The 22,100-nt window shown below is 57.4% G+C and overlaps 2 protein-coding genes across 5 annotated transcripts in view; both read right to left on the reverse strand.

Moving 5' to 3' along the window:
* Positions 1-22,100, reverse strand: part of STK32C (serine/threonine kinase 32C) — a 122,193-nt gene that overhangs the window by 80,083 nt on the left and 20,010 nt on the right. The window contains exon 1 of one of the 3 annotated variants that reach the window (XM_025396341.1): positions 17,424-17,779. The exons of 1 other annotated variant lie outside the window; for it this stretch is intronic. In XM_025396341.1, the coding sequence (XP_025252126.1) occupies positions 17,424-17,685 (262 nt within the window). In that variant the 5' untranslated portion in view covers positions 17,686-17,779. Of the gene's footprint in view, positions 1-16,776; positions 17,077-17,423; positions 17,780-22,100 lie in introns of those variants that run through there. One more of the 3 variants, XM_025396345.1, reaches the window with a different exon arrangement.
* Positions 1-22,100, reverse strand: part of LOC112631357 — a 106,945-nt gene that overhangs the window by 64,841 nt on the left and 20,004 nt on the right. The gene's annotated exons all lie outside the window — the stretch shown is intronic.

The following is a 22,100-nucleotide window of genomic DNA, read 5'->3' on the forward strand; positions in this document are numbered from 1 at the left end:
TATCATGCCCAGGGCTACCATGCTCAAGGCCACCCAACCAGGGTCACCACACCCAGACCCACCAAGCCCAGGGCCACCATGTCCAGCACTACCCATCCAGACCCACCATACCCAGGGCCACCCATCCAGAACTGCCACACCCAGGGCCACCTTGGGGCAACCCAAGGGAAACAGGGCAGGAGAGGCACAGCCAGTCTTCCACCGGCTTCTGCTGCCTCGGTTCTCCCCTGCCTCCCTTCCAGCTCTCTCCTGCATTCTGATAACAGCCCTCATGGCTGTGGGACCTCACTGTTTGCATGTTGAAAAGACAAAATCAACACAGCAACTGCACGTAGAAGAGAAGAAACCACTGGAGGGCAAGTGTAATTAACGGAAATTTTCTGAATCTTCCAATTAGCTCGGCAGTGGCTGAGCTGGCTTGTGCTCTCTGGAGCATTACCGCTCTTTAATTAAAGGAATGCGAGGAGTTCATTTTGGCACAGGTTTCCTGAGATCCACTGCACTGGGCCCCTGGACACGCCACACAGGTCCATAGGAAGCACAGGCTCCACTGGCTGTGGGTGACCCTGTCCCCTCAGATGTTCTCGGTCCGAGATGTGTGTCATGCTTGTGAGGACGGGGCTCTGCTTTCTGAAGACCCAGGAGCCCTGTGGACACCTCCTCGTGGCCTTGGAAGAAAGAAGTCCATGGTCAAGCTGTGCCGAACAAAGTCCAGAGGCATGGTCACCTGCAGAGCCCAGGCCACCTAGTGGGAAGAAGGGCTGAGCCCATGAGATGCCAGCCCACCCAATGGAGGTGGGCCAGGAGCCTTCCAGAGCACCCCTCTGCAAGTCTGAGTTTAGAATCACACCAGGTACCATCTTTCACTCATCCAGACTCCTGCAGGAACGCTGAGCCTGAGCTATGCCAGCATTCAAGCAGAGCCACGGGGCTCATGCAGCAGGCCTCGGGAGAGAACCTTCAGGTCCCAGAGACCCCATCCCCCCCACCCTGGCTCTGACATGCCTGCCGTCCTGCACTGAAGACCTCAGGCTGCAGAGCTGAAGGACACAGACCACATGGCCTCCATGTCCACCTGTGTGCACAAGATGGCCATCCCCAACCTCCTGCCCCGGCAAGCCTGATGCTGACAGCGGCAGGTGGTGTGTCTCCCCTCCCTCTCAGACACCAGTGGGGAGCGGGGAAGAAGAGCACTGCAGTGAGGTCCACACATGGCCATACAGCCTTCACTTCCCACCCTCGCGCTGACCTCTATAGACCTGGAGGCTTCCCCTGCAGGGGCCCAAGGTTCCTACAGGGACTGAGCACCTCCCAGGACGGGCCTCAGATCCCAGTCAGCACCGGGCCTCAACATTTCAGCTACTCCCAAAGTCACAAAGAGCAAGGACATTGGAGGCAGACTGCCACCCTGGACATCCAGTGCCACCATAGGCACCTCCACGAGGAGTAGACAGCCAGTGCAGCACACTCTGAGCCCAGGAACCCAAGCCCAGCCCTCGCAAGCACCCCCAGGACCATGCATCAGCCAGGCAGGGTCCCCTCACTGCCACCAAGGGCCTGGGTATCAGCCTCTGCCTCTCCATCCATGCACTCAATGCTCACACACTCACCACATGCACGTCGATACACACTCTCTCACCCACACAGTCACACACTCATCCACACTCAGTCTGATGTATTCATCCACACACTCAAACACACGTAAACAATTCATGCATGCACATTCACACACTCACACGCTCATGCACACATAAACACATGCATGCATGCACACACACACGCTCATGCACACATAAACACATGCATGCATGCACACATTCACACACATGCTCATGCACACAAACACATTCGTATACTCGTGCATGCACACATGCTTCCATATTCATGCACTCCCGCACTTGTGCTCATACCCATACAGACTAATCCACAGATCCCTGGTGACAGCCCAGGTGCTCTAAGGGGCACCCAATGCAAGACCCCCACCCAAAGCGGGCCCTGGAATTATCGAAAAAAAAAGACACCCGACCTGGGAAGCCGCTCTCAGAGGCCTGGCTGACACCATCCCCTGGAGCTCTTCTATAAGAAAGGTGTGAGGAAGGGCATCAGATTGCCAACCTCCCACCCTCTGGAGATGGTACCTGAGCCCTGCAGCCTGCTGCCGGTCCCTCCCTGGTCCCTCTCCCCGAGCCTCGCGGCCACTGCTGGTCCCTCCCTGGTCCCTCTCCCCTCCCTTCCCCATGCAGACATCCCCCTCCTGACTTGGTGCTGCAAGTGCTGCAAGTCACTCAGGACACAAGACTGAACCAAGGAGACGAAACCTGCCCCATGCAACGTGCAGGGAAAGAGGCTGACTCGGAGGTGAGCAGTGAACAGCAAACATCAGCAAGTGGGGGGGCACAGCACGTGAGGGGAGGTCAGTGCAGCACATGCATGTGTGTGGGGAGGGAAGCGCTGGGGAAGAGCCAAGAGAGGCCCGGGGCCAGGCGGGCTGGGGCAGGACTCAGAGTGGGCCTGGCTGAGAGGAGGATGGGGCAGCCATCGCTGCTCTCACGGTCCCTCCACCCAGGCCCGGCACCTGGTGGGCTCCCCTCCTGGCTCTGAGATGTCCCAGGGCCAAGCGACTGTCCTGGCCAGCAAGCTGTGAGCCGATCTCGGGTCAGGGCAGGCAATTCGTCGCCAGCAAAAGACGTCTCAGAACACTCCTTCTCCCACTCCAGCTCCTGGTGGCTGCACCTTCACACGGGCCAGGGTGACAGTGAGCCAACCCCTCCCTTGGATTCATGGGGACACAGAGCAGGCGACAGAATGAAGGCCCTCTCATCCTCAGCTACTGGCTTGGGGTGGCTGTTACTGCAGAGCGTCTGCCACCCAGACTGGGCCAGGGGAGCGAGGCAGCCGGCCAGGCACACGGAGGGTGCCATGGGCAGAGCTCCTTTAAGAAGCAGCAGAGGGAACGCAGGGCAGGCAGGGCCAGAGGGGGGTTGGGGAGATCACACAGCCAGGCATGTGGTGAGCCTGGGCCTGAAGAGCAGAACCAGCAGCCCAGCAGGCGGGAGGTCCAGCAGACTGGGCCACACCAACCACTGCCTCGGGAACGGGGGGCAGCCCCGAGGAAGTCCTGCCAGCGCTGGGGCGGAGCTGCACTGGGAATGCAGAAGGAGCCAAGGCAGAGGGAGCCCTTCGGCGGGGAGAGCCAAGAGAACACCCAACGGTTGCGGGCACGAGGGAAGGGGCCCCCAAGGGAGATCAGAGGTGGGCATGTGCAGGGCCTTCAGGCGGGGCCGGCGTGGGGCATCAGCACTCGCATTTGAACCTGCTGAACTGAGATGCTTCAGTGGCAATGTCCAGTCAGAGGTGGGCGGAAAAGCCTGGAACGTGGGAAACAGGTCCCAGCTGGAGATGGGAATTGGGAGTTGCTGCCATATAGGTAGTATTTGAACCATGAGATCACCAGCCTGTGGGTGGCGCGGGAAGGGAAAGAGCCCCGAGGCCCCAGCATGGCAGAGTCGGAGTCAGAGACGAGGGGGACCCGCCGAGGAGGACATGGAGGGGACACGGGGAAGGAGGTTGGGGGTCAGGAGTGTCAGACCCTGCCATAGGTCGAGGCCAAGGAAGGCTGGGAACAGAGCACAGCCACAGGGAGGGGCCGCCCCAAGGTTGCTTTGGAGCAGGCGGGGCAGATCCCAGGCTCCAGTGGGTTTTGGAGAACTGGAGGGGAGGCCTGCAGACGGCAGGGAGGGAGTGAGTTTGAGTTTTGCTAAGAAATAGGGCTGTGGGCTGATGCTTTCGCAGCACAGGAAATAAAGCACGTTGCTTATTCACTCAACAGCCACACACCAAGCGCCGTGTGATGCCTGGTGCCCTTCTCCACTCTGGGAACATGCGCGGCTCGCCCTTAGCCCCTGGGGAGCTCCAGCTAGGTGTAGACACAGCTATCAGCCATTGACCTCGCACCATCTACAGCCGACAGCTCAGCCTCTTATCAGGGCACAGTTCGGTGCACCAGCCCCTACCCAGGGCCAGCACCGTGGATAGCTCTTCCCCAGAGCTCCAGGTTCCGGATTCCAGAGCCCTGCAGTGCCTTCCTTCCCCTTCCCCGGAGGTCCTGACCACGGAGTCAGGCCACAGGCCCCGCAGCTGCCACATGTGGTGGCTTTGTTTTGTCTTGATCTGTCCTGCCCCTGTATGATGCGGGTGTTCTGTGAAATCATGTGGGGTCCACAGGGGAACACTGAGGTCCGGCCAGCAGAGCCAGGACAGCTCCAGATGTCAGCAGCCTCTGCCCCTCTCAGTGTGGACTGTGCCACTTCAGTAAACCCAGAGAAACAGCTTCCAAAGGAGGCCTGTCAATTCACATGTCCACCGGAAGTGCATGGAGCAGGTGCATGGAAAACATGTTAAGCTGAGCAAACAAAGTGACAGGAAAAGCTAAGAGTCTTCAGCCAGCAGTGACACCATGGGCTTTGTACCTTAAAAAGGTCACTGTCCCCCCCAGAGCAAGGAGCACACTGGGACCCAGAGCTCAGTGTCTAACACCATCCTCCTAACAAAGAAACCAGGGCTCCTTGGAGAAAAGGCCAGTTGTAGGGCTGGGTAAGGAAACACACGGGGTAAGCCTGCAGCATCCTGCAATGCCCAGATGTAAGCAAGAAAGTGATCAGAAACTCACAACAACAGCAAAAGCACCGATGAAGGGGTGTCGAAGGAGCCAGGGCCACAGACAGCTCCCAGTGGCCAGACTGGGACGAGGTGACCAAGAAACCAAAGTAATGATGGATTACAACCAACGTGTAAAACCAGCACCCACGAGTCCACAGTGATATCAACGATGGGGTAACAAAATTAATGCAAGGAAGAGACAAATCTATGCAGAAGAATTCCAGGCCAGGCGCCATGGCTCATGCCTCTAATCCTGGCACTTTGGGGGGCCAAGGCGGGCGGATCACGAGGTCAGGAGTTTGAGACCAGCCTGGCCAACATGGCGAAACGCCGTCTCGACTAAAAATACAAAAATTAGCCGGGTGTGGTGGCGCCTGCCTGTAATCCCAGCTACTCGGGAGGCTGAGGAAAAAGAATCACTTGAACCCAGAGGCGGAGGCTGCAGTGAGCCGAGGTTGTGCCACTGCGCTCCAGCCCGGGCGACGGAGCGCGATTCCGTCTAAAAAAGAAGAATTCTGAATAATGTATACAGATAGGCCCCCTTGACGAGGGGACCATAACTGCCCCCTGCACCCAGTGTGGGCTGCATATGGTGCCGTCCTTCCAGGGAGGACAGTGTGGAAAAGGGAGAGATGGGGCGTCATGGTGGAGACACGTCACCAGTGACAGGGCATCAGCAAGGAGGTGTGTGGACAGCATGTCGTCTTATTATGAAGTCATGAGAATGGCGTTTATCTCTGTGGTCTTCCTCCCAAAAACCCATAACCCTGAGAGAAACATCAGATGAATCCCAGTTAAAGGACATTTTATGACACATCTGACCAGTGCCCCTCAAACCATCAAAGTCATAAAAAGCAAGTTTGAGAAACTGTCACAGCACAGAGGAGACTAAGGTGCCTGGAGACTCACGTAACACGGAATCTGGATGGGATCCTGGGACAGAAAAAGGACACTAGGGAAGAACTGAGGAAATCTGAATCCAGTGTGGACTTCAGTTCATAACAAGGTGTTGATATTGGTCCTCTAGTATGACAAATGCACCCAGTTAATGCAAGACGGTAACGTGAGGGGAAACTGGGTTTGGGGAACATGGGAACTCTCTGTATCAGCTTCACAACTTTTCTATAAATCTAAACTATCCTGGAATAAGTTTTTTTAGGAAAAGCACTTTTAAAAGGTGACAAATATTTTTGCATGTTTTCCAGAATGAATTGGGAGGTCATATGAAAAACTACAAATGGTTGTTTTATCAGTGCTGAGATTATATAAGATGCTGGATTTCTTAATTTTTTTTCTTGCCACTTTCATTATATAATAAAAAGCTATAAAAGAAGAAAGATCATTCTGGCACAGCATCTGGTGGTTACACAGGGCAACCACATAATTTATCATCCAAACCAGGCCACTTGGAGAGAAAAAGGGGCCGCTGTCAGTAACGACACTGGTCAGCCGGCAGGAAGCAGATGTCCCAGGCGACCCCAGGGCACAGTGGCCACAGAGGCAGGACTCACAGGCCTGTGCCCTCCAGGATGCCAAAAGCCTCTGCAGCTCTGGAAAGGAGTGTCAGGGCCAGTGGGGAGGCCACGGCAGGGGGTGCAGGGAAGGAGAGGCAGCCCAGAGACAGGGAGGCAGACATCGCCACAGACAGAGGCCAAGGCCTGGGCACAGCTCTGCCCAGTGTCCTCTCCCGCCACTCACCACCCCCCTCACCTTTTGTTTCCTTGTGGTGCCCGAGCAGGTGCAGCTTCTGGGCAGGTGACGGTCACAGCTTACTTCCTGTGCCTATGGCTGCTGTGGCTCTGGGGAAGGGGCACCAGGACCCAATGTCAGAGGACTCCCCTCCTGCTGGGCCCCCACCCTGCACCCTCTGCAGGACCCGCCCCGGCCCCTCCTCCGTGACCGTCCCCAGCGTGTCCGGGGCAGCCAGTCCTCACTGCCACCCTACCCGTGCCTCCGCCCCTGCTGCCAGCAGACCCTGAAGATCCACCGAAAGGCCTGCTGTGGCTCTTCATGGTTAGCCCACCCCGGGTTTTCCAACTGCCACCTACAGTTCCCAGCCCCACCAGGGGCCATGCCAGCCCCAGTACTAGCTGGGCCACACGCTCTGGGGCTGGGATCCCAGGGTCCAACCCTTTCTTCAGAACAGATTTTTTTCCTCCCCTTTTCCTTTGTATCTTTCTTCCTATTTCATCTTTTTCCCTCTTTCAGTCATGTGCTAACTTTACAGATTATCTTTTCTGCCTTTGGAGATAAAACGTCACTTCAGAAACACAAGATGACTAATGTTTACAAGAAAAAGGAAAAAGAATTGGGGGCAGAATAAACAAAGACCCTGGCAGTCACAGGTGTGTCCTTCAGGGGCAGTGCAGGGCCCTGGGCCAGAGCTCCAAGACTCCCCAGCAAAGCCCCCACAGTCAGGAGCCCACCCTGCGGCCAGGAGCAGGTGCACACCGGCCTGGCCCCTGGGGCTTTATTTTCCAAACTCAGGAGGATGTTAACTCCACTCCAACTTCCTGTTTGTTTGTTCTCAAGTACAAACAGCCTCCCCTCCAAGATCTTTCAGTTTCAAAGCTCAGAAGATGCTTTGTGTCTCCTGGGGTCTCGGGGCTCTGCAGCAGCAACCCGGGTACACTGGAGAGTGCTTGGCCACTTGGCTAAACTGGGGTTAGAGGCGGCTGAGACAGAACTCCTGTGATGCCGGCAGGTGGCAGGCAGCGGCCCCACTCCCCGAAGGTCACGCTTCCAACTCATCCCTGCTCTCCCGGCCCCATGTCCAGCTCTTTCCAACAGCCCTGCTGAAACGCAGCAGCCCTAGCCCACCCCCAGACGCAGAGACTTCGTCCTGTGTGGTCCCTCCCCTGAATCTGAGCTGGGCCTGTGACTGGCTCCAACCAGCAGAAGGGGTTCAAAGTAACACGGTGCCAGCCCGGGCCTAAGCGTCAAGCAGGCATCTTCTACTCTGCGTCTGTGGGCGCCCTGGGGCCTGTCAGGAATTCCTGCTGCCCCAGTGAGGGGCCCAGCGGGGAGAAGAAGCCGAGACTCTGAGGACAGCTGCGGTGGTGTGAGATGTGTCCACGGGTCCTATGGCAGCCCCTTCCGAAGTGGGGTCCAGCTCCCCTCCCCTGAGGATGAGCTGGACTTGGTGACTCGCTCCTAACAGAATGCAGTGCAAGGAGCCTGGGGCTCAGATCCTCGCTCCGGCTTCACCCTCCTGCTCAGCTTGCTGGGGAGGGAGGGAGTGGAGCGCCGTGTGCGGGGTCACTGGGGAGCCGAGCGCCGTGTGCGGGGTCAGTGGGGAGCCGAGCGCCGTGTGCGGGGTCACTGGGGAGCCGAGCGCCGTGTGCGGGGTCAGTGGGGAGCCGAGCGCCGTGTGCGGGGTCACTGGGGAGCCGAGCGCCGTGTGCGGGGTCAGTGGGGAGCCGAGCGCCGTGTGCGGGGTCACTGGGGAGCCGAGCGCCGTGTGCGGGGTCAGTGGGGAGCCGAGCGCCGTGTGCGGGGTCACTGGGGAGCCGAGCGCCGTGTGCGGGGTCACTGGGGAGCCGAGCGCCGTGTGCGGGGTCACTGGGGAGCCGAGCGCCGTGTGCGGGGTCACTGGGGAGCCGAGCGCCGTGTGCGGGGTCACTGGGGAGCCGAGCGCCGTGTGCGGGGTCACTGGGGAGCCGAGCGCCGTGTGCGGGGTCACTGGGGAGCCGAGCGCCGTGTGCGGGGTCACTGGGGAGCCGAGCGCCGTGTGCGGGGTCAGTGGGGAGCCGAGCGCCGTGTGCGGGGTCACTGGGGAGCCGAGCGCCGTGTGCGGGGTCACTGGGGAGCCAAGTGCCGTGTGGGGGGTCACCCAGGCAGTGTGTGGGGAGGCTCCCTCAGCAAGGAACAGAGGCCTCCATCCAAGAGCCACATGGAGAAGCTGGCCTGGAAGTGGTCGCTCCAGTCCCAGTCAAACCCTCAAGTGGCAGCAGCCCCAGCTGCCATCTTCACTACAGCCTCATAAGAGACACCAAGAGGACTCACCAGCTAAGCCACTCCTGAGTCACCGACTCAGAAACTACAAGACAGAGCTCACTGTGGGTCACTAGGCTTTGAGGAAATTTGTCAAGCAGCATGGATAGCTAACTGAGACCCCAGCACAAGACCCAGCAGCACGGACAGCTGATCCACCAGCCAACAGCGAACCGAGACCCCAGGACAAGACCCCTGGGGAGGCTTCCACCAGCCCGAAGCTCTCTGAGTCGTTCTGGCCAAGGCACCACATACCTGGATAAGGGAGCCACCGTGGACGTTCTGGTCCCACAGACATCATGCAGAGCAGAGTGACCCATCCCCGCTAGGCCCCGTCTGAATTTCCAGCCCACAGCATCGTGAGAAACACAAGGAGGCTGACAAGTCACTAGTGTGGGGCAGTTTATTAGCAGCAATAGAAAACTGGAACAATGCGTCCCCTGGGCACAAACAGGACCCCGTTTAAGAAACGCGGAGCCAGGACCCTGAGCCCTGTTATTGGGCACAAGAGCCGCCAGGAACAGCTTTCCCGTGGTGAACAGAGGCTCTGAGGTCAGATATCACAAAGTAACTGAGGACAGGACCCAGGGTGCTGGCACAGGGAGAGGCAGAGGTGCATGGAGAAGGCGGCACCAAAACCCCTGCAGACTCCTGCTCACATCCCAGCATCGTGGGCAAAACAAGACAAATGTCATCCTTGCCAAGGCCCCAGAATGCGCGCAACGCCTGTGCTAGACTCCTGCAGACATTCCAAACACAGAGGCGTCTCTCTCCTGCTCTGTCACACTTTCGGCCTTCTGCGTTCGGAGGACGGAGAGTCATGATGTGAATTCAAAAGCGGAGAAACCTTTGCAAAGTCAACTTTCTAAAACACTGTGAGAAACGGAATGTGCTCAGTTCCTATTTTTAATAAATTGGGGGCGACACTGACTCCCACCTACACCATCTCCTTGGCTTCAGAACTTAAATAACATCAAGCTGGGTTTCCACAGGATCGGCAGGGCCGGAGCCCAGGAGGAAGCACAGCAGAGACCCTGGGGCTCCCTCCTCACAGGTGGAGAGGTGGGGTGAGATGGGGCTGGATAGAATCTTGGGGGGACAAAGCTAGGCCAGGGCAAGCACCTCCATCTGCACTCTTGCCCAGCCATGCTGATCTCTGCAGCAGCCTTGATTTTTAAAACAATAGATTTCAAATCAATGAGGAAACTGTTTTCTGATGAAGCAGGTGTGCCATAAAAATAATAATAATTGTATTGCTTATAGCTTCCCCCAAACTGTCTCAAGTTCTGATCTTTATCATCAATCAGCAGGTTGGTCTGCCTGTATACTGTATACTGCCTGTATACAGGGGAGGGGCCTGGCATTTGCCCATGCCCAGGGCAGGCAGGAGACATTTAAGGCAGCACTCCAGGCACAGAGATGCCACCCCGGGTGGCCACTCACCCCCACTGACAGCCAAAGCCGAACAAGGCGGCATCCTGCTCACGGAGGGTGGCTGAGAAGACCAAGGTCTAGCCACGTGCCCAAGTATTAGTCAGCAGCAGCAGGAGAAATGGTGGTTCACAGAGCTTTATTTTTATCTCCAGTTATACCCAGACAGCAGAGGGAGGGAGGTTCAGAGAAACACACAGCTCAACGGAGCTTTTTAGGTGAGGAGGAAAATCTGGCTGGGAAGGGAAATGACACCAAGTAGAAGGCCTGGTCCTCCACCAACGTAAGCCCAGACTCAGCTCCGAGCTTCCCAACACCAAGTAGAAGGCCTGGTCCTCCACTAACGTGAGCCCAGACTCAGCTCCGAGCTTCCCAACAGCAAGTAGAAGGCCTGGTCCTCCACCAACGTGAGCCCAGACTCAGCTCCGAGCTTCCTAATACCAAGTAGAAGGCCTGGTCCTCCACTAATGTGAGCCCAGATTCAGCTCCGAGTCTCCTAATGCAAAGTAAAAGGCCTGGTACTTCACTAACGTGAACCCAGATTCAGCTCTGAGCTTCCTAACACCAAGTAGAAGGCCTGGTCCTCCACTAACGTGAGCCCAGATTCAGCTCCGAGTCTCCTAATGCAAAGTAAAAGGCCTGGTACTTCACTAACATGAGCCCAGATTCAGCTGAGCTTCCTAACACCAAGTAGAAGGCCTGGTCCTCCACTAACGTGAGCCCAGTTTCAGCTCTGAGCCTCCCAACCAGGAAAAGACAGGGTCAGGGCCACAGGGCACAGGCCCTTACTTGATGTAAGAGCCGAGGGGCTCAAGAGTAAGGCTGGGAAGCTGCTCTGAGTGGTCCAGAAGGGCCTGGCCCGGAACCCGGGTTCCTCCCTAGGAGGGTCCTGCCTAACATAGCAGGGAGCGCCTGTTAGATGTGGGGGCCCCGGGGAAGACAAGGCCCCACAGTCGGCTCGGGGACACAGGATGCTCTGCCCAAAAGCGTGGGGCCACACCCCCCAGGAGCCCACCAGTGGACACACCGGACTACCCTGCCTCAGATCCGGGTCAGAAGAGAGATGCCGCATCCCAGTGTAAAGGAAACGGTGCGGGCTGCTGGGCTGGGTGAAACTGCAGGATGTGAACCATCAGCTGCACATCAGCCACGTGAGGAGAAGGCTGGGCCTTCGAGAGGACCAACAGGAACAGAAGGAGGAAAAGCAAATTAAAAGAGAGTCCACACCGCGAGGCGCCCTCTGATAACCGGCAATCCCGTGGTAAAGAGGGTTAGAGATCCCCGCTCCGGGCCAATCGGGAGCCTGGGCCAAGGGACCAGCGCCCTATGGGTTTCCTGCCCTCACTCACCATGATGTACCGGCTGTATACTCACTAAGCTCTCGCACTCAAAGTATGTCCGCAGGCGAGCAGCACCAGTACCACCTGGGGGTGGCTGGAAATGTGGGCTCTTGGCCCCTCCCCAGGCCAGCTGGATCTGCGGCATTTTCACAAGCCCTGGGTGACTGGGGGTCCAGGACAGGCAGGAAAGCTGCTCTGAGCGGTCCCGGCTCCGTGTGGAAGAAACACTTGTCTGTGACTTCGCCTCCTTCAGATCACCTTGGAGTCCCTCTGGGCTTCAATCCCTCAACAAAATCACCTCCAATGCATCCTTGCATTACTTCTCAACTGGAAAGCTGGGTGGTTCAAGTTTTAAAAGAAAAGCCGGCTTATTTTTAGCCTTGTAAAATGCACAACCAGATGGATAGACACGCAGAGCTGACATTTGTTACATAAAAAGCATGACAGTAGGTCCCAAGTCCATTCTGGAGCAGCCTCACAGCTGGGAAGGAGAAGAGGCGTCAAGCTGCACAGCTGCCCCAAGGGCCCCCAGGAGACCCGGTGCTGGGCCCAGAACGGGGGAAGCCAGGAGCAAACACGTGAGGGGGTGCCCGGCAGGAGGCCAGGACCATAGGCCTCCTCCTCAGTCCACACCCCAGACCAGGGGCCTCTGCAGCCACCAGGCTTCTGACCACCAAGCCCCTGCACTGTGGGGGACGGGTGTCTGGGCCACACTGAGAGCCACACCCCCACCCCCCGACCCCTGCCTCACAGGGTCAGGAGGAAAGGAAAAGGGCACCCTCCAAAATGCGAGTCCACACCTGACTGGGAAGTCTTTCCACACTAGGGCTAAGCTGACGCTCTGGAGGGATGACCCGTCCACACCGACTGTGCGGGAGGAGCAGTCCCCAGCCCTCAGCAGCCCACCCCTGGGCTCAGGACCTTCTCTCTTCTCTGCTCCATGAGCTCCGGCAACACCATAAGGAAAGACTGAGGCAAAGTCATCACAGGGCCACTGGAGTCACTCCCAGGCAACGTGACCAACCACCCAGAAAGCCAACAAAATGAACTTCAAAGCTAAAAGAACTAACGAGAATTTAGCGAAGTGAAGTCATGTGCAAGAGCTGGCAAAGTCTTGGCCACACACAAGGTGAATGTTGTAAAAGTGGAGCGTTCCTTCACATCGGCAGCACCCAGTGTGGAAACGGCCACACTCAGTCCAACACCAACAAGCAACCAGTCCCACAGGCCAGGAGCAGCAAGGGCGCAGCCTGCCCCGGGGGGCCTCAGACCTCTACACAGGGAAACATCCTAACCACATTCACCCTGGAAAAGCGGAGAACTAACACAAGGAGAGAGCTTTCTCACTCTCAGTCAAGTGACACTCCCTACAGGCTGCAATTTCCAACACAAGAAGTGAAACCACAGAAGCACTAGAAGAAAGTGCAGATGCAGGTTTATGAATTAAATTATTATTAACTATGCTGGGAAGGACGTCTGTCACATAACAGCAAGGCCGGACGCAGCCACAAAGGCAGACGTGAGTCTGACCACACACAAATTAAACACATCCGTAGAGAAAAAAGCCAAGTAGCAACATTAAAAGATAAACGAGGAACACGGGAGGGAAGCTGCTGAAGGCTCAGCCTGTCTATCAGGAAGGGCGAGAGGAACCTGCGGCTGCCATCCCACAGGACACAGGACACACGCTGCTAACAAGCACGGGCAGGCAATTCAAACAGTGTGGAAACACGTGAAATGTGTTAGGAGCTGAATGCTCTAAACATTTAAGGTAAAAAGATGATTAACCTCATTGGTAATCAAATAAACTCAAAGCATGAGTGCCATCTTTTAATCTTTTAGACTGGCAAAAAATAGAAATATTGCTGATACCTAAAGCTGAAGAGGATTCAGGGGAAAAGGCGATCAAACCCTCCGCTTCTGGAGCAAGCGAAAATGGGTTTTCCCTTCCCGACGGCTCCACTGGGAGCAGGTCTCCTGGTTCTCTCCCCTCCAGGTGCCTCCTGCCACCCGCTGCACTCGCGCCTGCCTCCCTGTCTTGTCAGTCTCCCTGCTTCCCCTCTGCCTGGTCACCCCATGACAGCAGGACTCACAAACAATGGTCACGGAGGGACCAAGTGAGCAGCCACACGTGTTAAGGTATTTCACATGGACCCCTTTGCCTGAGCAATGTCATTCCTAAAAATGTATCCTAGGGAAACAATGCTAAGTGCACAAAGACAAATCTGCAATGATGTTCATCAATACATCGTTTATGATATTTATAAAACAGAAACACCTCACTGTCCTGTGACCTAAAACTAAGTAAGCAGAGAATGTCACAGCTGCTCAGAGGAGCACTGCAGAGTCAGTATTCTCAGCCCCGACTGCTGGTAAAACTCAAGAGGCACCCGAAGACAAGCCTGAGCCCCTGAGCCCCACCCCCAACCCACCAAGCTCCCCCCCCGCCGCCCCGCAGTTCTCGGGTGTGGGGCTTGAGCATCTGCATTTTTTAAGACTGCCCAGTGAATGACTCTAGTATACAGCCTGGGGCTGAGAACTGTTGTAAATTCAGCCAACAAATGATGCCTCAGGTCTGTAAGAGGCTGGCGACATATTGCTGAATCAACAAGCACATCACAGCAAACTGGGGTGCAGAGCAGGATCCCACTTCTGCTAACAAAGAGAGAATGTTTCTCCACGGCTGTACCTGGGACCGTAGTCCCAGAAAAAGGCTGGGAGGTGACACCGTGATCTCAATGCCAAAGTTACAGATATCATGGCATAAAGTATAGAATGGTTCTAAATGCATACATTTTAATGCTTTTATAATTAGGAAAAAAACAAAGGTGTTTCTAATTTTAAGAGATGACTTGAGGAGTCTGGGAGCCCCTGGTCCTGCCTCACTACATGCCCAGGCTGGCATTCTGGTCCCGCCTCACTTCCTGCCCGGCCCGGCACCCAGGGCAGGCTGTCCACAGCCTGTGAGGTCCTGTCCACTCCAGCCTTCCACAGATGAAGGCAAACCCCCTCAGTGAGGAGCTGCTTCCTGCTGGTGGGCTAATGCCACGTCAGGCTAGAAACAGAACGCTGTGACCCCCTGAGACAGGCGAGTGCCCCCCAGGTCGCACAGCTGCTCAGTGGGAAGGTGCCGGAGCCTCCTCTCAGGTTCACTTGGTATCACCAGGACACCAAGACAGACAGGAATGAAGGGGCTCGTTCAACACCACGCAGCTCTGGTGCAAAGCAGCAGCAGAAATACTCCCTGACCGGGCGCGGTGGCTCAAGCCTGTAATCCCAGCACTTTGGGAGGCCGAGGCGGGTGGATCATGAGGTCAGGAGATCGAGACCATCCTGGCTAACATGGTGAAACCCCGTCTCTACTAAAAATACAAAAAACTAGCCGGGCGTGGTGGTGGGCGCCTGTAGTCCCAGCTACTCGGAGGCTGAGGCAGGAGAATGGCGTGAACCTGGGAGGCGGAGCTTGCAGTGAGCCGAGATCGCGCCACTGCACTCCAGCCTGGGTGACACAGAGCGAGACTCCGTCTCAAAAAAAAAAAAAAAAAAAAAAAAAAAAAAAAGGCCGGTAGGCCGGGCGCGGGGGGTCAAGCCTGTAATCCCAGCNAGAAGGGATAGAATGGGAGGACGTGAAAGGCTGAGGGGAAGGAAAACTGGACCCCCCCCAATTCTGGCATGACAAAGACATGCAGAGAATTCTGTACATGCACCAAATATCTGCAAAATTAGGAAAATGGTTCTGGAGTCCACAAAGATTAAAAGGAACAGAGGACATTTACAATCCTATACGTCACAACTATGCCTATCAGTTGAAATTTACCTGGCATTTTGTTAAACAGCACTCTTACTTTCTTTTTTCCTTTTCTCTGCATACTAAATTTGATATATTAATTAGGTGTTTTAATATAAAAAATTCATCAGAAGGTCTCGCATTGCCATAGCAACCGTGCAGATTCAGTAAACTCGAGACATCAACACAGCACCAGGGCCTCCTTAAGCCAGTGCTGCTGCGGGCCAAGAAAGTACCAGGGAAATGACTGCGCCAACCTGAAAGGGGTGGGACTTAGGGGCCACAGTCCCTTCCTAAAAGACTCTTTCTCCTTCCAAACTGAGTCCCCAGCGTTCAGACTCAGAGGGGCACAACATTCTTCTGCAAACACTGTGCTATGACTCCCAAGTTGTCTGTGCCCTGCCAGTGACAGAAAGGAGGGAAGCGGTCACCGCCCAGAGAATGTCTTCTGCTATTTGGGCCAGGGCCCAGTCTTGCCCTCCTCATTTCACCACACAAAGCCCAGCTAAGTCCCGGTGGGTGCTCAGTTTGGGGATGCGGCTGCATGCCACGCCATAAGGAGTCAGTGGCGTCCATGGGACACCATCAGCCGAGATCTCTGCCGTCCTACTACAGGCAAATACGGTGATGCCAAGGGTGTGAAATAATTCCCAAGTCAGACCATGAGCCCCACAGACAGACTCTGTGCTTGCTCTTTTTGCCTTTCTAGTGATCCTTGAATTCTGTGACATAACACACGGTGAACACGCAGGAAAGTCTACCTTACAAAGCTGAAGGCAGCCCAGTGCCACACCGCTGTCTCCATTCCCACCCCTGGAGAGCACCGTGCTGAGACCCAGAAGAGCAGCCAGCTCTTGGCTGACACCAGCCAGTGCTGAACCAGATGCGTTTCTCAGATGTTCTCTCATCCTGCAGCCAGAAACTAGATGCAAATCTGCCTCCTGATCAGCTCCTAGTTCACTCTGGGCTTTCTTTACTTTGAATAGTTATGTTAAAAACAAAAACATTTATCAAACATTCACCACCGTGAGTTCTGCCGTCCCAAAGTTCAGGACACAGTGACGGGCCACCCTGGAGCGTGCGGGGCCTGGTGTGGCTGGGCCTTCAGCCCTCCTTCTGGGCAGCACAACAGAAATCCCTAGTGCTGTCTCCGGGAGGAATGCCGGTGCACGGCCCCACACTCACCAACGCTGGCCTGAGGTCGTATTATTGTAATTTCCCATAATGCTTCAATTATTTATCGCAAGTGAATAGCCTGGGCTCCTGAGCGCTGTGCTCTAAAATTATAAAGGATCCATCATACCTCTGCAGGCTGTCTACAAATGAAAAATGCACATTTCAAGTATTTCAAGAAAATGTCAAAAAACATGAAATGTGTCATCAATGTACCATTTTAAATGATCTGCATGGTATCTGTAAAACAGCTATAAGTTCGCATGTGACTGTATTACAGTGCCCACAGGCACAGGCGGCACCGCACCTCCCTGCAGGTGCTAAGTCGGGGGTCCCCGGGGTCCCTTGGCACCCCGGGAGGTGTCCCTGTAGGCCTGTCCCATGTCATCTCACCTGCCTTCTCTGCTTTCTACGGCGCCCACCGCTGCATGGTCCCTCAGGAGACACCAGTCCCCGGGGCTGGCAGCTCTATCTGCAGGACTGAACAGTGCACTCGTTCCTGGGAGGGCAGGACTCTTCACAACGGCTTGGCCCTGCCTCCAGCGCACATGTGTGAACAGAGAATGGACACGGCGCGGTCACCAAGGAGACTGAGCCTCTGAGCGGCCAGGCCCCGCCACCTGTGGGGCAGGAGCCTCACGCGGACTCCGCAGCACAGGTGAGCGCCTCCCTAACTGCAAAGTACAAACGAGCCGCACGTGGGCCCCAGCGGATCACGGAAAGCGGAAAGCCTGGCTGCCACGGGCGGTGGGCGGAGGCGCTCGCAAGCCGGGAGCCGCCACAGCTGGGGAGACCCTCGCCCCGAGGGCCCGGGCCCAGCCTGCTCCTCCCGCGGCGCCGCCACTGGAAACGGAGGACTTGGGCGGGCGCCCCGGACCCGCGTGGGGTCCCAGCCGCCCGGCGCGAGCTTCTCCGGAAGCCGGAGCGCCCCGGGACGCCGTCCCACCAGGGGAACCCCCGCGGGAAAAAACCGCCCCGCCCCGCCCGCCCGCCCCCGCGAGAGCGCGCGGCCCCCACGCCGTCCCCGCGCCCGCACTCACCGTCCTCCTTGTCGTCAAACACCGGCCTCCGCGCGGTGGCCGCCGACATGGACGAGCCCATCCTCTTCTTCCACTTGCTCCAAGGAAACAGGGGGCGCGGCTGCGCGCGGACATCGCCCGAGTCCCGGGCCCGGGGCTGGCCGGCAGCGGGCGGCTGCAGGGCCGAGGGTGCTTCGGAGCCGGCGGGGCGCGCACGGCCGGGGGGCGGCGAGCCCGGGGGCGCCGCGGCGCTGCTGCCCCTGCGCTCCGCGCCACTCCTCATCGCCGGGCCTGGGTGCGCGCTGCAGCCGGAGCCGGGGGCATAGCTGGCCCTCAGGGCCGGGAGCGTCCGCCGCGAGCTCTCCTGGGCGGCAGAACCTGCCCACTAGACTGCGAGCGCTGGGGGCGGGGCTGGGGCGGGGCTTCTGGAAAGGGCGGGGAGGGGCGGAGCTGAGCGCCGGGGCGTGGCAGGGGCGGGGCTTGCGCCGGGAGTGCCGCTCGGGACTGGGTGGCTGCCACCAGTCTAGGAATGGGGGTTGTGGTTCGCCGGGACACGGGGACCGCGGCTCAGACTAGACGGCGGGGACGAGAGTGAGGGAGGCAGGGAGCGTCCCCACGGGTATCCTGGGGCCCCGGAGGTCGGCGTCCCTGGCACGGGGACGGCTCTGCCCGGCACGGCGGCTGGACCTTCTCGCGGTCTCCGCGGGCCTCCCTCCCCCTGCCTCCTTCGTGAAAACAGCCGGCGCGCGGGCTTCCGCCGCCCAGTACGAGGAGACCTAAACTCCAGCCTTCTTCTTTGCGCAGGGTGAGGTCGGGCTGCAGGCCGGGGATGCGGGCGGCGGAAATCGGCCGGGCAGGGCCGGACTCACGGTCAAGAGGCTGCAGGCTGCGCCCGAGCGCTGCGCCAGAGGGTGGGGCGGGGCGGGCCTGGCTGCGAGCGCGCACACGCGGGCGCCCGAGTGGGCGCTGAGCCCTGAGCACGTGCGGCCGCGCTCTCGGGCACCCGCGTCCAGTCCTCGCGACCCCTGTCCGGCCTGAGAGCGCGTGCCTCAGTCGCCCAGGGTCCCCTTGTCCAGATGCGACAGGGGCCTCGGCACTCGGCGTATTTCGGAGGCCTGGGGCGCGGCTTGACCTCCGGGCACCTCCGACCCTGCGCGGAAAGCGCTGGGCGCCTTTGAGTGCCCTGGGGAAGGCGTGGCTCTGCATGGAGCCTCGCCGCCTGCCCCTGGTGCTTGTCACTGAAAAATCGGTTTTTGCTACCGGGCTGTTTGACTTTAGGAAGCCTTTACCTCCTTAGGTTCTGCCCTGTAGCCAGGCCACAAAGACGGGGTCCCTTCCTCCCCGGTGAAATCCTGGATGGGATTTCCTGCTGCCCGCCGGGAGGGTAAGAGGATCCCCCACCTGGCTCCAAGGCCGATGTCTCCCGTCCCCGCCCCTCCCGCCGGCACAACTGTCTATCCTGTCCTTCAGCCTGCCTCCCCACGGCCACTGCCCTAACCGCCTGATGCATGAAATGTGAGCACAGGAAGTCTGTGCGGCTTCTGGGCCAACAGGAGCCCCCATCCCTTGGGGACTGCAGTGAATGGAATCACTGCCCATTCACCTAGGACGTGCGCCCGCCTGGACATGCACCGCCCAAGACATGCACCCGCCTGGACACGCACCCGCCTAACACATGCACCCGCCTGGACACGCACCCGCCTAAGACATGCACTGGCCTGGACATGCACCCGCCTAGGACACATGGCACGCATTTCACTACTGAGATTTAGAGGGTAGTTTTATGGCAGCACAACCTAGGTTACCTGACCCCCCAGCCACCGCAGGTCTCCCTGCCCGGTCAGTACAGACGCATTGGTCTCTGACTAAACTTCCAGTGCACAAAGCCCAGTTCCCAGCCGCCGCAGCCGCCAAGCTCTGTCCTCTGCTCTCTCTCAAAGTTGCCATTCTCCCACAGGCACACAGAGGCAGCGGGTTCAGCACCTGCCTCAGAGGAAGCCCTCGGTGCCCATCCCGGCAGGAGTGGTGAAGGAGCGTTTGGAAGGGGAGGCACCGAGGCAGGGCAGTGCCTGGAACCCTGTGCACCCGGCACACACATCAGACTCCCCAGGGCTCCTCCCAAAACACACAGCCTCTGAACATACATCCTCTCCTCCTCTCCCTCTGACCCCCAAAAGTGGCAGAAAAGGAATAAAAGGTATAACGTCCCCACCACCACCAAACAGGGAACAGGAGAAAGCAAAGCATGTTAATGGACTTCAGACAGCGGGTAGAAAGGTGACTCTGAAGTTAGAGAGGCTGAGGACCTGCAGGTAACCAGGACCCCAAAAGGCGGGAGAATGTGAATACAGCCAGAGCCCAGGACGCCTCCCCAGCCTGGGCAGCTAGGGATGGACAGTCCTCTGGACTGAGGGTCCAAAGGGGCTCTTAACCCAGGGACACCAAACCCTGCAGAAGACAAGAGTGCAGGGGGTACAGAGGGGGTTCATGGGGACATCTGCACACTTAACTAGAGACCCTCCAACCCCAACCCTGCTGTGAGTCTCAAACACCAAGCCAGGCACCTGCCCCTCAGTCAGGAAACAGGATCTGTAGGGAAACAGAAGTTCCCAAAAGAATGCTGGGTCCTAAGATTTAGCCAGTGCAGATCAGCCCTGCAGGGGCCTGTGGGCTCAGGGCACAACTCTTTGCACTGTCCAGGTGACCCCCTGCCCAGCCATGGCTCAGGGTCCAGACAAGCACAAGAGTGAGCGTTAAGAGGTGCACAGTGCAGGCACGAGACAGGAGGAGTCAGGAGTTGCTGCACCCAAGAGCATGCCAACCCCTGGTGCCTCACGGGAGGTAGCTCTGAAGTTCTAGGGGGACCCTGGGAGGGATCTAGGCTGGGACAGAGCCAGCTGTGGATGGAAAGGGGCAGTGAGGCCAGCAGAGAATTCCTGAGCTCCCCTGTGTGCCCATGCTGCCAACGAACATCAACTTTATTAGGGCAGCAACCGTGTCTGCCCCTTCCAGTGACAGGAGACCGAGTGACAATGTGACAGATAAATGCATTCAGTGCACTGACGTCTAGCACGCAGGAGCACACAGGACGGCACATGGCTGGGCAGCACGTGCATGATAGTGGGACTACTTTAGCTTGGGTGGTCTGGCATGAGTCTCTGAGCAGGTGGCCTTGATGCTGAGGCCAGAGCATGAACAAGTAGTCCAAGGGAGGCCAGGAGTCTGGGTTCCCGCAGCAGGAGCTGGCCCTAAGGTAGAAACAGGCTCGTGCGGGAGGACAGGAGGGTCTGTGCTGCAGGAGGACACTGGCCCTAAGGTAGAAACAGGCTCGTGTGGAAGGACAGGAAGGTCCTGAAGGACAGCAAGTGTGTGGTCGCGGCATGTGGCAAAGGGCTGGGGGTGGTATGGGGGACAAGGTGCAGTCCCTGACACCAGGTTTCATGTGCGTTTGTCTGTGATACATCCATAAAGCCACGCCTCCTGAGGGACATGCCCTGGACATGGGTCCTCCATTGCCACATAACTGGCACACAGCTCGGTCACACCGAAATGTGTGCTTCATCTTCTGTCATCATTCTGAAATTAACACGTGGCTCTGCCCACGCCTTTGTTAAGAGTCCTTTTATTAAAACTCTTCAGATCACACAATTCCTGTGTGCTGTTTCCTGCTGGAAAACACATCTCAGAACTGACCCCCAAAACAGGAAATGGGCTCCCATGGGACTCCGATGCTGGTGTCCACCTATGCGGAGAATCCACGGACAGCCTCCCTCCCGGGAAATGGAAGACAGATGGTTCCAGCCGTGGCGCCCTCAGATTCAGCCCTGAAGGGACGTGGGACTGAGGATTCCTGGAAGGCCAGGGCCTTGGAGCTCACGTGCAGGAACACTTGGTTGCTATGGTGACAGTATTGATTCTAAAGGTCATGTGGCCACCCGGTGACTCAGGAAGGAGCACAGCGACGGAGAATATGCAGGACGGGCTGCAGGCGCTAGGAAGGAGCCCTTGCCCCCACTGCAGTGCGCCAGGGCCGAGCACGAGTTCACCGCTTAGCTCTGTTTAAGGACCCACCACCCCAGCCCCTGCCACCATCATCATCATGTTGCCTTTTCATCTGTCTGCTCCGCCCTTTCCTTCCTCTCTAAGGACACTTGTCATTGGACTTAGGGCCCACCTGACTTCAGGATGATATCATTTTAAGATCCTTAACTTAGTTACATCTGCAAAGATCCTCTTTCCAGATAAGGTTACATTCACAGGGCCTGCACGGACATGTATTTTGGTGGCAAAGGGCCACCATTTAACCCACCACATCCATGGGCAGCATGGATTCACTGCACCCTACAGCCCCAAAGTCCCAATCATTACAGCAGCAACTCTAAGTCCAAAATCCCAGCTCCCGATTTTTTTTTTTTTTGAGACAGAGTCTCACTGTGTTGCCTAGGCTGGAGTGCAGTGGCGCTATTATGACTCACTGCAGCCTCAACCTCCCAGGCTCAAGCGATCCTCCCATCTCAGGCTCCCGAGTAGCTGGGACTATAGATCCATGACCCCACACCTGGCTAATTTTTTTGTACTTTTGGTAGAGACAAGGATTTTGCATTGTGGCCCAGGCTGATCTCAAACTCTTGGGCTCCAGCAATCTACCCCACTCAGCCTCCTAAAGTGCTGGGATTACAGGTGTGAGCCACTGCACCC

The sequence above is a fragment of the Theropithecus gelada genome, chromosome 9, assembly GCF_003255815.1.
Source record: "Theropithecus gelada isolate Dixy chromosome 9, Tgel_1.0, whole genome shotgun sequence".
Lineage (NCBI taxonomy): Eukaryota > Metazoa > Chordata > Mammalia > Primates > Cercopithecidae > Theropithecus > Theropithecus gelada.